We start from the raw sequence: 15,891 nt of genomic DNA on the forward strand, positions 1-15,891 counted from the left end.
CCTTCATGATGCTTTCGTCTTTTTCTTGATGGATGAGGATTGTGCTGCGTGTACACCATCGACGTCTTGACTTATGGTTATTACAAACACAGGGTGTGAAAATCATCATAAGCATGCTAACTTCATTAAATTTATGTATATTCATCTTTATATACTAATTAAAATAAAGTAGGATTACCAGTCGGCATGAGTGGTGAGCTATCTAACCTAAGATGCCGTGCCTGAGAAGGTACCTTAGTCTCGGTCCAGCTTAGTCTGAAAACATTATGGTCAGACTACATCTATTAGAGTGCGACGATGAAATAACCACCAAGGTTTATGGTTTTTTTTTCATGGCTCAATGCAATTTTTTATTATTTTAGAACTATGTTGTAAATGTTCACTATGAATTGTTGAAATTGTGTCAATGTATTATCAAATGCACGCACTTTGTGAGATGAATGTTTATGTATGAGTATGAGTTGCCGTATTTTTTACGTGGTAATATGTATCTCATTAATAAAATAAAGATTCATTTACAAGCCACGTAAACATCAACATTACAGGACTGAAAAGATAGGATAATCCTATGCAAAAACCAGCACTTGTCCCTCTACACTAAGAAAAAGAAGACAAATCACCTCTTAACCCGAACTCGACGCGGCTCCATCGCTGATCAACAGCTTTACGGACCTCCAAAGTAGTTTGCCTGAAGTAAAACCATTGCCGTTGAAAGAATTAGACCGGGGCAACGTGTCCCCGGACACACGATCGAACTTCAGAACTGACACCCCGCACGACTACGACATCGAAGGAGGAAACCAGAACAGTCAACCTTCAACCACAGACTCAGCACAAGATGCACCATCTTCTAGCTGTCACTTGCGTAGACAACCGCCTGCGCGTACTTCTAGATGACAAAACCCCTCCTGCTCCACCAGGACGCCGGAGAAAAAGCCACGGCAACGGAAACGGAGCAGAAGGAGAGACACCTGATGAAGTCGCCGCTGCCGCCTCGCCGGCACCATCCATGAACCCTAACACCGACGATCTAAAGGATCGGCAAACACAAGGTGCCATCAACTCCGAGGAGCCGCCATGAAGGGCACCACCGGTGTGGGAGTGAAGTTGAGGCAGATTTATTCGTCCGGAAGTTTATATCCTTCTCATGAATAGATCATTCCACACCACGCCAGCACGATTCATTCATAGTGCACCCCGTTTCAGCACCGTAAGAGCATATACCGGGCTGGATTATGATTGAGTCAACTGAGGAATAGTTCATTTTGAAATAACATAAACGAACGAATCCATGTATATAATCTCCGAAGAAGCTGCAATTCTATATGTACACGTATAAAAAGGAATGAACCAATTCTACTACGACTACGAGTGCGCACGCATACGCATACCGGGAACTTAACTCTGCTCTAGAACTACTGAAATCAGGCTAGACAAACAGCTCGAGCAGGACGGGCGCCGCCTCCTCACGGTGCCGGCGCATGTGGCCGCCAAGCGCCTGCCCCATCTCGAACCCTTGGCCGCAGATGTGGCACCGGTGCTCAGGCTTCTGATCCGTACTCTTGGGCTTGACGGAGTAGTAGTGATCGCCGGCGGTGAGGGCGAGCGTGAGCCCGTGGCGGTCCCGCAGGTGGCTGGTCCGGTGGCCGCCGAGCGCCTGGAACGACGGGAACGAGCGGCCGCACGTCTTGCACAGGAACTGATCCCCACCGGCTGCGGCGGCGGCGCGGCGCATCTTCTTGTTGAGGCCGGCGACGGCGCCGAGGGAGAGCGATAGGGAGAGGGACACGGCCTGGTCCGCTGCTGCTCTCTGGTGCTTGGTCATGGACGGACGAACGGTGAATCTGTGATGGGAGGACTAACTAAGCAACTAGTGAGAAGTGAGATCCTGAGAAGTTGAAGTTTGCTGGATCGTGGCAGAAGGATTGGATGGGATTCAGAGGAAAGCCAAAGCTGTGGATTGGTGTCTATCGGGTGTGTGCATGGTTGGTGTTTATATAGTGGAGTGTGGAGGGGCGGTAAGACGAGTACTCGTCGTAGATCAGCACGGTCGCGAGCTCACCTGTGCCCCACGTCGGGGCTGACATCGCGATCTTGCCGGCGGGCGACTCGGCCGTCTCTATCGCTTCACTGGGCTTGGGCTATAGGAGGAGCGGGGACGCGGTTGGTTAGATTGACGGGCCGTGTGCGCCGCCCTGGCTTCATCCGGACCGCTCCGCGAAACGGCACGGAAGCTAGCAGCTCACTCACTCACGGTGTCATCGGTTAAAAAATGGAGGAAGCCGAGAAGAAGAAGGGTCCACCAACCGGCCAGTGACGTATTCCGTTGCGCTTGTGTCTGTGTGCGGTCGGTGTGGATCGAGCTCTGGTTTGGTTTGGGGAAGCACCCACTTCGCAGGTCAAGGATCAAGAGTCAAGAGTCAGGACTCAAGTCTTGCTCCCGAAGAATATCGTTCGTACTACTACTACTCCTGGATCGTGCTCAAGGCTCCCCGTCGACTACTGTCCATTCGTTCCAGTAACGTGCGAACGCATAGTCTGGCTCTGGCATGGACAAATTTCTCGGATACACACACGTACATATGGTCTGTCGTTGTCGCTGTTTGATTTAATTAACATCAGGCTAATGAACGTTGGGCCTAATCTCGGACTAGAACACCAACGTTATGCGGAAGCGGAAGCGTACAAACTTACAGGTGCCCATGGCTGCACCTTGTGATCTCCAGCAACAGGAGATTCTCGTGGAAGAAAAGCAAGAGCAGGGAGACGCCTAGGGCAGCACTAAGCCGCCGGCACAGCCCCTGCGGTGGCCGGCGGTGGAGATGGCCTTCTGATCCCCTTGGACACCCTTTTAGAATCGGCTGTTAGGAGTTTGTTGGGGTTCATCACATGTATGCGTGTGTGTTATTGCCCAAGGGGCCTCACCTCCTCTTTTTGTACTTGGTGTTAAGGAAACATAGACTAAAAACAAAAGTTACCTTTTTTCGTGTACCTTCGATCGTAGCACAAACATGGGAGAAAAGCTTTCCCTTTTCTCTCGGTCAGTTATGACCTGAGATCAAATTCCAACAGTCGCAAGTCGCAACATGTCCTAGTTTGTATGCAGAAACCAAGTCTGAGGCCGCTCCGTCTCGGCTGTCTGTGAGTGATCGACGTACGTTGGCCAAACCCGACCCCCTGATTTTCACACAGTTAAACATTGTCATCTCACCTCGTAAGCCTTCTTCGCACGTAAGCCTTCGTAGGTGTAGCAAATCTCATGTGCTACGTCAAGTGTCTCGCACACGTACGACGATCCGGAGAAACCATGTCCTATTTTTTGAATGAAATATATAAATAGTGTTGCTAAATCTCAGTTGACTAAGACTTGGCTATGTCTTGATCAATGAAATATATATATTTGGTTCTTCAAGTCTCAAAACAGAATAAGCTTGGTCCAAAACCAGATTTTAAGCACGTTGACCATGTTTGACTTATAAATAATAAATTAAAAAACAAAACAATACAAAAATACTGAAATTGTGTGGCAACAAAGAAGTTTGCGTGCTATAGGTGCGTGAAAATTGATGTGGTGTTTCGACTTCGAGTAGCTCAAGGCAAAAAAAACAAATTTTGGCACACAAAAAAGCCAAAATTTGTGTGTTTGGCTAGAACTCCTCGGATGTTATTTGACAACAACAATTTACGCGCACCTAGTGCACCCAACCATGTTGGTTGTCATGAAATTTCAGATTTTTTTGAATTTTTGTTTTCTATTTTGTTAATTTACTGTTCATTGGTCAAACCATGTTCTTTTTTTTGGCGGCAAAGAGGAGTTTTATTCCAAAATTATAGGATTACAATCTACTGGCAAGAGATCCTCGATACATGGAGGGCCTCTCTAAAGCCAAACAGCAGTACACGATTCTGTACGGCTGTAATTAGCCAGACAATCTGCTATCCTATTTTGACCCCTATAAATCTTCTGGGGAATAAACTCCCTCTCCTCCATCGGGGCCTTCATCTCAGCTACCAAGTGCACATAAGCTGAACGTGAGAGATTTTCATTTGATAAGATGGACAGAGCCTCAATTGAATCTGACTGGACGATCACTTGCAGTTTTGTGTGTTGGAGAGCTAAAGTCATGCCTTGCATAAGCGCATGGATCTCAGCTTCAAGAGCATCATTGCATCTGAATAAAACCCTATAAGCAGCAAAGATGACCAAACCGTCATGACGTCGGAGCACCATACCAGTCGCAGCCGAGCCATCATGAACAGAAAAGGAACCATCCACCGAGAGCGCCGCCTGGCCCACTGGAGGAGGAGGCCATGGCACACACTGGCCGCTACCCATAGGTTCCGGAGTCCGGACCTCCAATAGGGTCATTTTACCTTTGATAATTTCTTCAGTGCTATATCTCCGAGCAAGATCTAAGGACTTTAGATAATACACTTATTTCCATCAGAGGAACTACCTTGCCATGTGCTATATCTGACCTGAGACTCCAAATACGCCAAATAAGCAAAATAACCATGTCACAAACTTGATCAGAACATCCAGATAAAACATGTAACAATCACTCCTCACCATTGTCTATCAGTTGGTCTGTCGCTGGTAGCGGCCAGAACTCACGCATAGCCTCCCAAAGGGCCCTTGCATGGCCGCATGTAATTAAAGCATGGAAGGAACTCTCCACCTTAAGGCCACACACAGGACATGTTCCCCGATTTGAGAGATGTCTAGTCACTTTGCATTCATTTGTTGCTAAGGCCCCAGCTGTAACCTTCCAGGCAATGACCCGCATCTTGAGCGGAACTTTCGCTCGCCAGATACATGACCATAGAGAACGCTCACCACCCGAGCAGGTACTGGAAGCACCACCTGCAAAATTATCCTCGTGTTCATGTGTAGCCAGCCGGTAAGCACTCTTCACACTAAATCTCCCATTCTTTTCAGGGGCCCAGGCAAGGAAATCATGACGATTCCTAGGTGAAGTCCGAATTTTCAACATATGATGTATGTCCATAGGCCAAAAATGCTCCTCAAGTCGCTCCATATTCCATGCACCATTATTATCAAGAAAATCAGAAACACGATTAAACCTACAGTTTCTCTTAGGCGTAACCGGCCGGTAATCATGGCCACGCGGAATCCATGGATCATGCCATGCTTTAACCGCAGCACCGTCACCCACTCTCCATATAATACCCTTCTTAACCAGATCCAGGCCATAAACAATACCTTTCCATACTGTCGATGCTGATGAGTTCACCGGAAACACAGTATCAAGAATATTACCGTTCGGATAATACTTGGCCTTTAGAAGGCGGGCACACAAACTATCAGGGGAATCAATTAAACGCCAAGCCTGTTTAGCCAACATAGCTTGGTTAAATGCTCTCATGTCTCTGAACCCCATGCCGCCTTTTGATTTCGGCAGAGTCATTTTGTCCCACTTTAACCACGACATCTTCTTCTTGCCATTCTCAACACCCCACCAATATTGACGCATCAGTCGGGTTAGCTCGTCACATACTGACGCCGGTAATCGAAAAACACTCATGACATAACTGGGTATAGCTTGCGCCACTGACTTAATCAAAATCTCCTTATTACCAGAAGACATATATTGTTCACTCCAATCCACCAACATCTTCCTCATATTAGACTGAAGTGTCTCAAATCTCCCTTTATGCATTCTTCCTTCTGGAACCGGCAAGCTTAGATATTTTGGCTCAAATACTTCTGTCGTTATTTCCAACAATCTCTTTACTTCCTCCGTGACCGTCGGTGCACAATTATCAGAAAACAGGATGGAACACTTCGATGGATTAATAAGTTGTCCAGTAGAAGCTGTATAAGTGCTCAACAAACCTTTGACAATCGTTGCCTGTTGTACGGAAGCCTTAAAGAATAACAAGGAATCATCTGCAAACAACAAATGTGAAATAACCGGCGCCCTTCGACAGATCTGGATTCCTTCGAACCCACCCTCCAGTTTTGCTCTGGTGATTAGGGCAGATAGAGGATCACCTTGACGGAGCCCACGAGTCTGTCTGAAGGACTCCAATAACTTCCCATTAAACTTGACCGAATATTTCACCGATGTGACACAAGCCATTATACACGTAATCCATGATGCAGAGAAACCCCACTTGGCTAAGGCTTTTTCCAAAAAATCCCAATCAACACGATCATAAGCTTTTGATAAGTCTAACTTGTATGCACAATAAGCAGGATCATTATTCTTTAGAGACTGAATAAAATCGATGCACTCGAAAGCAATAATAGAATTATCGGAGATAAGACGCCTGTAACAAAGGCATTTTAATTTTCTGAAATAAGCTCCACAAGAAAGGGTCGTAATCAGTTCACCATGCACTTCGACACAATCTTATAAACCACGTTGCAAAGATTTATTGGTCTAAAATCCTTAAGTTCCTTGGGGTGTGGAACCTTTGGGATTAAGACAATAGCGGTGTCATTTACGCCCTCCGGCATAATTCCAGTCACAAAAAAATCCAAAACAGCGGCAATAATTTCAGATTTAGGGACTGCCCAGTTGCGCTGATAAAACCGTGCAGGGAACCCGTCCGTACCTGATGCCTTAAGAGGACCTATTTGAAATAGTGCATCAGAGACCTCCTTTTCAGAAAAAGGAGCACACAAGGCAGTATTCATCTCCTCGGTCACCTTGGGAGTAATACTGTCCAATAACACCTGAGGATTTAAAGTTGGATCCTTAGTGTAAACTTCCTTAAAATACGAGCATGCCATGCGCTCCATATCAGAAGGACCATCACTCCAAGTCCCATCATTCTTGCGTAGACGCTGGATATAATTGTGTCACGCTCTCCAAACCGCTCGGCGATGGAGGTAGCTAGTATTCCGCTCGCCTTCCTTCAACCAAGTGATGCGTGACCGTTGTAGCCATAGCATTTCCTCACGATAGTTCATCCAGTTCACTCATTTTTTGCCGGATAGCAGCACGGTTCGCGTTGTCCGTTTGCAAGTCTGCTAATTCCCCACGAAGCCGCTCAATGTCCCGTGTAACATGACCAAAGTTGGCCTTGCTCCACTCCCGTAGGCTTCTCATCATCACTTTAAGAGAGTCTGCAACCGAGCCCAAATTTCCATCCGGCCGCCTCCTCGCCCAAGTACTAGTCACCACATCCTGCAAAGAAGGATCACGTTCCCACATTATTTCATAGCGAGGCGATGAACGCCGTCTCGTATCCCCATCCTCAGGAGCCAGCTGAACCACGACAGGGCAGTGGTCAGAACATGACGACGCACGATGCAGTACCCTGGACACCGGAAACAGGTCACGCCAAGCCTCGTCGGCGCATGCACGATCCAATCGAACACGTACATTACGATCCCCTTGCTGGCCATTATCATATGTGAAAGGCAGTCCTGAAAAACCCAAATCTTCTAGCTCACACACTAACAAGCAGTCCCGGAACGCTGTCATTTGTCCTTCAGCTCTCAAACTCCTCGACAGATGCTCATGCTGCCAAAGCGCCTCGTTAAAATCTCCACAAACCAGCCAGGGAACCTACGAGACTGCTCGAAGCCTTGATAGATGATCCCACATCAAGTGGCGATTCTCCACCCGGGGCTCGCCGTAGACGAAGGTTGCTCGCCACCTTGTACCATTACTGTCATCATCCACTAACACATCAATGTAGCGTGCGCACGAGTCAAGCACCGTGACCTGGAGTGACTCTTCCCTGAATAAAGCCAACCCACCGCTCAGGCCATCACTGCCCACGCCACAGAAACCTCTCATCCCTAGTCTCCACTTCAACTTCTCAACTTTCTCAGATGCTTGTCGTGTCTCACAGAGGAAGACAAGCTTGGGGGAATTGGCTTTTGAGAGGGCCAAGACCTCGGAACTGTCCGGCGGTTCCCCCCACCCCGGCAGTTCCAAAACATGAGATTCATTGATCCCGGCGCGGCTCCTCGCGAGAGCCCGCCAATTTATTATCACTTAACTCAACGTCTGCATCCACCTTTGCACGCTTTCCAGAGAAACTAGATGACAGAGAGTGCCCCGCAGATAGGCCATCCTCCTTTCCGTCAGTAATAGCTAAGATCCCCAGGGCTGATGTGTTGCTTGGAGGCACCTCAACGCCCAAGTTCAGCCTTTTCCTGGAGCTTATATCGACGTCCATAATTTCATGATTATATTTGTTTGGGGCTAGCAGCTGTATTAGCTGAGTCTGGATCAACCGGATCAGTACCATTACCATCAGACTTGTGAGCATCCTTCCCTTGAGGACGACTCATCTTGCTGCCCCCATTATCTCCCCACTGATTTTGAATATATTCAGATCTTGGATGGTTTGGCGGGTCAGCGTACAACCAATCACCAGACTTCATGTTCTTCTCATCATGTACTCCGGTTCCGCACTCCTTCAAGTCATGACCCACTAAGCCACAAACCTTACAAAAACGAGCAAGCTTTTCATAGCGAACAAGGAATATCTGGCGCTTCCCAGCTCGCACAATACTGACAAACTTAGTCAAAGGCAATCTAACATCATGGCGCACACGCACTCTGACATAGTCTCCTTTAGTGTTGCCGTTTAACCTCATGTCCAGAATTTTCCCTGCACTTCTCAGCAATCCTTCAATCACCTCATGTTCAACGTGCTCAAAATCTGGTTTTGGATCAAACGTATGCCGTTTTGAGACTTGAATGATCAAATGTATACCAAAAAATCTTAAGGGAGAAAGTCTATACTTTTGAGGAACTTGAGGAAAAATACTTTTCTCTCTTTTTATGTTAGCAGAAGAAACGAAGCAAAACATCCAGGAAACTTGTTCACAGTGCTCAGGTCAGGAATAGCCAAATTACAGGAGTATCAAACATCCAGAAATAAAAGGCAAAACACAACGTGCCCTGTTTTCTGTGTGTACGTGGTACTCGATCGACGTGTTGGCGTTATCACGCTCCATTGTTTTGTGTCTGCTGGACAAGTCGGCATGAAGGCATCCCTCTATCTAGTCGACTCCTTGGTGATAAGGATGGATGAGGATGCCTGCTGTGTTTTCTCTTTCAAACGTATCACGTATGAACATACGGAGTAGCCCATAGTGTGTCAATCGTCACTTCAAATTATCTCTGACTCACCCACGATGTACTAGGACGCGTCAATCACCAGCCAAAGAACTTTCTTCGTACTAGCTCCGTAGCAGCTAGCAGGCAACACGTGTCGGCCGTGTGTCAGTGATCGGACGTACGTCGGCTGAACTACATGCAATTATATCTAGCACACGTACGTACGACGACGATCTGGACAAAAACGTGTGCTCTTTTCTGTGTACGTACGTAGTACTCGATGGACGCGTCGGCAGCACACCTGTTTCGAAGTTGCTCGGCAGTCGACATCAACTCAAGGCATCCCTCTAGACTCTAGTCGACTCCTCCGTGATGTTCCCGTCCTTTCCTGGAGAGTGGAGGTTGGCTGCTGCGTTTACACTATCGACGTCATGACTAGGGTTTTGACAATATATCCTAGAAGTCCAGCTGTTAACTGAACTTCGAAGCGACTACCATAAAAAAAATGTGAGAACTAGTGTTTTCTTGTACTTTTGACAATCCTAATGTGAGTACTGATAAGTAAAAGTTCAAATTGAAGTGACACTAACATCATCCTTAGTTGAGTATTCTCTTTGTTTTAAAATAACCACTGAAAAAGGATTTTCTAATTAAGGTAAAACTTCAAGTTTGACCAAGTCTATAGAAAGAATATATCAACATCTACAAAATCGAATTTACTTCAGTTCATTATATGCAATGTATTTTTATATTATATTAGTTGATATTGTAGATTTTTGTGATTTTTTCTATATATTTGATCAAACTTTAAAAATATGATTTGGAAAAATTCTAGGACTTCAACTATTTTGAAACGGGGTAGATAGTTATAGCGGTTCGGTCAAAAATTCCACAGTTTCTTCTCGCAAAAAAAAATCCACAGTTTCGGTTTCTTTTTTGCTTCTTGGTAGTCGACACTTGGCAATATACTCATATGTTATGAACTTACCGAAAAAGGCTCGCGCCCCGCTTTATATATAAAGCAAATGCCAAAGCCAACATCCAACAAGGTTCACACAAACACAAAGCCCACACGCACACAAAGTCCAAGCACAAGCAAGCAACAAGGGTTACTGCTGAGGGCACAGCTCAACAAGCCCAACACACACACACACAAAGGCACAAGCGCCAGGAGCCAGGAGGGAAACATCCTCTAGTTGGGCTCCGGTGGTGGCGGCGGGAGCGGAGGCGCCAGGCGAAAGGCCAACGAACGGAGGTCGGTGAGGAGTCTGTCGATGGCGTCCCGGTCCTGCGGGCGGCTAAGCGGCCGCCAGAGCTGCAAGTAACCACACATTTTAAAGATGGAGTCAGTCGCACGCCGAAGGGGCACCTTCTGAATGACAAGCTTATTGCGAACCGTCCACAGGGTCCAGGCTAGAACCCCGACGCACAGCCATGTAATATGTCTGTAGCGAGGGGGGGAGGCTTGAATTTCCGCAAGCAGGTCAGGGAAGTTGGTGTTGCACCACTGTCCCCCAACCGTTTCGCGGAAACAAGACCAAAGGAACTGTGCCGTGTAGCACAGGAAGAAGATGTGATTAGCGTCCTCTACCGTGCCACACAGGGGGCACATTCCATCGCCAGGACCATGGCGCTTAAGAACCTCAACGCCGGTCGGGAGGCGGCCGCGGATCCATTGCCAAAGAAAGATCCGAATCTTAACTGGGAGGCGGATGTCCCAGATAAGACCAAAGGGCTCCGGGGCTGACGAAGGGGCAATGGCCGCGTAGAGGGATTTGGTGGAGAAGCGGCCGGAGGGGTCTAGGCGCCAGGATATGGAGTCCGGAAAATCTGCCACGTCCATAGGTAGCAGGGCGATGTCCTGGAGGAGGACATCCCAGGCAGCCACCTCAGCGGGGCCAAAAGGGCGGCAGAACGCGAGGCGCCCTAAGTCAATAAGGGCCGCCTCGACTGAGACCCGAGGGTCAACTACAATGTCGAAGAGGATGGGGAACCGGGCGGCTAGAGGGGAGCCTCCGAGCCACCTGTCCAGCCAGAACAAGGTCGAAGCTCCAGAGCCCACAGAAATGGAAGTGCCTATACGTAAGACCGGAAGCAGCCGGACGACGGCCTGCCAAAACTGGGAACCGCCCGAGCGTTGGCAGAACGCCAGTGGCTGTCCACGCAGGTACTTGTTCTGGATGATAGTAAGCAAGAGGCCACCGTCCCCATTGGCGATGCGCCAGAGCCAGCGGGTCAAGAGGGCGATGTTCATGCGCCGAGAGGACAGAATCCCAAGACCGCCCTGGTCTTTGGGTTTGCAGATGTCTGGCCAACTGACCATGTGGTATTTCTGCTTGCCCTCCTCCCCAGCCCAGAAGAATCTGGACTGGTATTTGGCGACCTCCTGATGGAGCGTTTCATGAAGGCTATAGAAGCTCATAAGGAACCACAGGAGGCTGGCTAGCGATGAGTTGATAAGGATCACGCGCGCCGCCTTCGATAGCCAACGCCCTTTCCAGGGCTCTACGCGATGTTGCATATGGGTCACCGTGGGGCGGAGGTCCGCCACGGTGAGGCGCGAGTCACTAATGGGGATCCCCAGATAGGTCGTGGGGAAAGAACCCAGCCGACAGTTAAGCCGGTCGGCAATGGACTGTGCGTCCTCAGAGGGGTAACCGAGCACCATCACTTCGCTCTTATCAAAGTTGATGGTGAGGCCCGACATTTGTTGGAAGCACAGAAGAAGGAACTTCGGGTTGGAGATCTCTAAGGCAGACCCCTCGACCATAATAATGGTGTCATCCGCGTATTGTAGAAGGGAGACCCCTCCCCCTCCAACAAGGTGCGGGACAAGGCCTCTAATATGCCCAGCAGCCTTGGCCTTATCCAAGATGGCGGCCAAGGCATCCACAACCATGTTGAACAAGAACGGCGAGAAGGGATCTCCCTGCCGAACCCCGCAGAGGGTAGGGAAGAAGGGCCCAATGTCGCCATTGATGTTCACCGCAGTCCGACCACAAGAGACGAGCTGCATGACTCGGGTCACCCAACGGTCATCGAAGCCCTTGCGAAGAAGGACTTCCCTCAGGAACGGCCAGTGCACCGTGTCGTAGGCTTTGTGGAAGTCCAACTTGAGAAAGACCGCCCTATGGCGCTTCAGGCGGACCTCGTGGAGCACTTCGTGGAACACCAACACCCCATCCAGGATAAATCGGCCTTGAATGAAGGCGGATTGGTTCGGGTGGGTGATAGTGTCCGCAAGGAGGGTCACCCTATTGGCGTACCCCTTAGCCAGGATCTCAAAAATCACATTAATCACTGTGATGGGGCGGAACTGACGAATATCGGAGGCGCCTGGGACCTTGGGGATGAGGGTCACCACCCCATAATTAAGGCGACCCAGGTCCATGGAGCCCGAGTAGAATTCCTCAAAGAGAGCCATGACCTCCAGCTTGATGGTCGGCCAGAACGTCTTGAAGAAAGCCACTGGAAGACCGTCAGGTCCCGGGGCCGAGGAGGGGTTCATCCCCTTAATGGCAGCGAGGACCTCCTCCTCGCTGAAGGGGGCAACCAAAGCATCATTGGCTTCAGCCGAGACTACGTGCGCACCCGACCAAATGTTGGGGGCGAGACTAGCCCCACCGCGCGGGGTGGGGGTAAATAAGGCCCTATAGAAGCCATCCACATGACAGCGGATGGCCGCTGGAAGAACTAATGGCGAGTCTCCATCCCACAGGCAGTGGATGGAGTTGCGACGGCGCCGGCCGTTCGCGACCGCCTGGAAATAGGCGGTGTTGGCATCGCCCTGTAGCACCCACCTCTGGATACCACGCAAGCGCCAGTACGCCTCCTCATCCGTGTAGATGGTGGAGAGCTGGTCCTCCAGGTCGTAACGAATTAGCCACTCGTCCGAGGAGAGCCCGGTCGAGTCCGCGCGAGCATCCAGGGTTTGAATAGCAATCAGGATGGACTTCTTGCGCTCTCTAAGGTCCCGGCCAAGATTAGCCCCCCAACCCTTCATGAACTGGCGGGCTAGCTTGGCACAAAAGTGCCATGAATCGACCGCGGACATGGAGCAATGGGGTGCCGACCTAGCGAAAATCCAGCAGGCGACGACGGCCTCCCGGAAGCCCGTCTGATTTAGCCAGAAGAGCTCGAACCGGAACCGCGGCGGGGAGAGGGGGCGCTCGTCGGCGGTGGAGAGGAGAAGGGGGACATGATCGGAGCCAATCCGGGTGACCGCCCGGAGCGATGCCAAGGGGCATCGCAATTCCCACTCCGGGGAAACTAGGACAGGATCCAGCACGGATTGTGTCGGTACAGCTTGCCAGTTGGTCCAAGTGAATCTGGCACCTAACCGGTCAAGCTCACGGAGCCCCAGCTCCGCGATCCAATCGTTGAATAATTGCATCCGGGGGAAATTAATCCGGGAATTATTCTTCTCATCCGGGGATCGGATGAGATTGAAGTCACCCCCACTAAAACTGGGAGGGGAGAGTTAGAGATCTTCAGCTGCAGCTCGTCAAGGAACGCCGGGGAGCGGCGGTGGTCCGCCGGTCCGTAGACAACAATGACCTCCCATTTGAAGTTCAGGGCCCGCTCGAAGATCTCCATACTAACGAAAAATTCCCCTCTATCCATGCCTCCCACCTCAAATGTGGTATCCTTAACCCCTAAGAGGATGCCACCCGAGTGGCCTGAGGTCCCACTAGAAGGGAGCCAGTGCCACGCGAAGAGGTGGGGGCTCAGATGTTCAAGTTCCTGCAGGGTGAACTCAGAGCGAAGGGTTTCTTGGATGGCCACAATGTCAATATGTTCATCCCGGATGTACTCGATGAGCTGGTGGCGACGACCATCATGGCCGAAGCCGCGGAGGTTCCAGAAAAGGGCCCGCATCTAAACCCCCATCGGGGGGCTGCTTGACCCCAGAACACGAGAGGCGCTTTGCGCGCGAAGGGCGGCCGTGCGAGACCGAGTGCGTCCACGGATAATCCTGTCGGCCACCGGAGGAGCCGGAGCCGGGGGCCGCAGCAGGCGGGCACGAGTCTCAGCCAGCCTGCCGTCGAGGATCTCCCGGGCCCTAATGGCCGCGATCTGTTCTAAGGGGGGACCGACCTCCCCCCTGAAGACAATGTCCGAGTCATTGGCCACCTTAGCGAGGTGGCCGAGGGGGGCAGCCTCGAGAGCAGAGAAGGAGCAACGAGAAGAACTGGGAGGGGCGGGATCCACACCTGACTCGAGGTTCCGGACCGCGGCGCGGAGCTTCGCCCGCTCGGCGACGGAAGGCGCAAAAGAGTCGCCCGGCCGCGACGCCTCCAGGCGGGCGCTGCGGCGAGAGGACGTCACCGGCGTCGAGGTGGAGCGGGGCCTCCTGGCGTACGCCACTGTCGGAGGGGGGTGCGCGGAGGCCGGGGAGGAGACGTCCACTGCCACCGAGGCGTCAGGAGAGGCCGGCGAGGCGAGGTGGGAGCTGGACGGCACCGCCGTGGGGTGAGGATCGGCCGACCCCAGCGCCGCCCCGACCGCGGCCCCCGAGGGTGGAGGAGATGGGGCAGACGGGGCAAGGGCGACGGGCTCCTCAACACCACCAACCCCGGAAGACACCGGGGAAGGTGAGTCGGCGGAGGGCGTGGGCGCAGCCCCTGGTGGCGTGAGGCGGCGGGCAGAGGCGGCGTCGGGGGAGCGGGGTGACGATGGAGGGGCGACGAGGAGACTCACGCTGGAGATGACGCCGGTCGACGCCGACGAAGACGGGGAGGGAACCAGAGGGGTGGCCAGGCGGAGGGCCACCGCGAGATCGGTGGCCGACACCCGGGTACGCCCCGCCCCCGACCCGCCCCGACCCGCAGGAAGGTTGGGGGGTCCCGAGCGGGGAGCGAGAGTGCTCCGACTCATCCTCATCCTCGGCCGGGTCGTCGAAGCGGGAGGAGCGCGAGCGGCGGTGGTGAGAGTCGTCAGCATCAGCAGACCCCCCCCCCCCAAGAGGCCGCCAGCAGAGAGGCGGGGGCGCCGACGTGGGATGGAGGCTCGGGGCGGATCTTGAGGTCGTAGCCGTCATCGTTGAAGAAGACACGAATCGTGACATGGAGCTTGGAGGAGTCCAGGCATTTCACCTTAACCCGGACCTCCTCCTCCTTGCGCAGGGAGAGCTCGTCCACCACCACCACCCTGCCCAGGATCTTGGACATACTGCGGATGACCCGCTCGGAACGGGCAACATCAGGGAGGCCGGAGATGAGGAGCCAAGCCGTGTCCAGGGTAGCGACGGCTCTGGGATCCCACTGCGGCTCAGAGATGTTCACCACGATGTCGTTGAGAGCCAGGGTGATGTTGTTGCTGCGCATGCAGAAGCCCATGCTCATCGCGTCAGGGAAGACCACTGAGAAGGAGCTGGGAGCCGTGGGGGTCACCTGCCAGTCCCACGTGCATCTGCACAAGTGGTTGAGCTCAGCCTCAATCAACTCCGGGGTGGCGATGGCCTCGCCCACAACCGTCACCAAAGCCAGCAGCGAGGGGGAAGGCGGGGCGAGCTCGGGCACCTCGATGTGGAAGAAGGGCAAGTCCTCGATGCCGTGCCCATACATCATGAGCTCCTCCGACACCGGGCGGTCCGAACAGAGAATCGCGGGGTGCCCGGTATCCTTGCAAAGGTAGCACGTCGGTGGGTTGGGGCACGCCACCTGGAAGTGTCCGGTCAGGCCGCAGTTGAAGCACGGCTGAGCCACGGCCCAGGCGGTGGTACCCGGAGGAGGAGCTGCGGTAGCGGTGGAGGTGGCGACTTGTGGGCGCGGCGGGCCCTTCTTCTTCTTCTTCTTCTTGGATCCCGGGCGTCCCCGGTTGCCGTTGCCGCCGTTGGCCG

The 15,891-nt window shown here is 52.0% G+C and overlaps 1 protein-coding gene across 1 annotated transcript; it reads right to left on the reverse strand.

The window, feature by feature from the left end:
* Positions 1 to 1,276: 1,276 nt before the first annotated feature.
* Positions 1,277 to 1,953, reverse strand: LOC119298304 (zinc finger protein ZAT8-like). Its single transcript, XM_037575758.1, has one exon. It carries the CDS (start codon positions 1,823 to 1,825, stop codon positions 1,430 to 1,432), a length of 396 nt encoding a protein of 131 aa, XP_037431655.1. The 5' UTR covers positions 1,826 to 1,953; the 3' UTR covers positions 1,277 to 1,429.
* Between the last annotated feature and the right edge of the window lie 13,938 nt (positions 1,954 to 15,891).

This window comes from Triticum dicoccoides, chromosome 5A (genome assembly GCF_002162155.2).
Source record: "Triticum dicoccoides isolate Atlit2015 ecotype Zavitan chromosome 5A, WEW_v2.0, whole genome shotgun sequence".
NCBI classification, from domain to species: domain Eukaryota; kingdom Viridiplantae; phylum Streptophyta; class Magnoliopsida; order Poales; family Poaceae; genus Triticum; species Triticum dicoccoides.

Coding starts and splice junctions, on each gene's coding strand:
- LOC119298304 (XM_037575758.1), bottom strand. CDS start 1,825: ATGACCAAGCACCAGAGAGCAGCAGCGGACCAGGCCGTGTCCCTCTCC.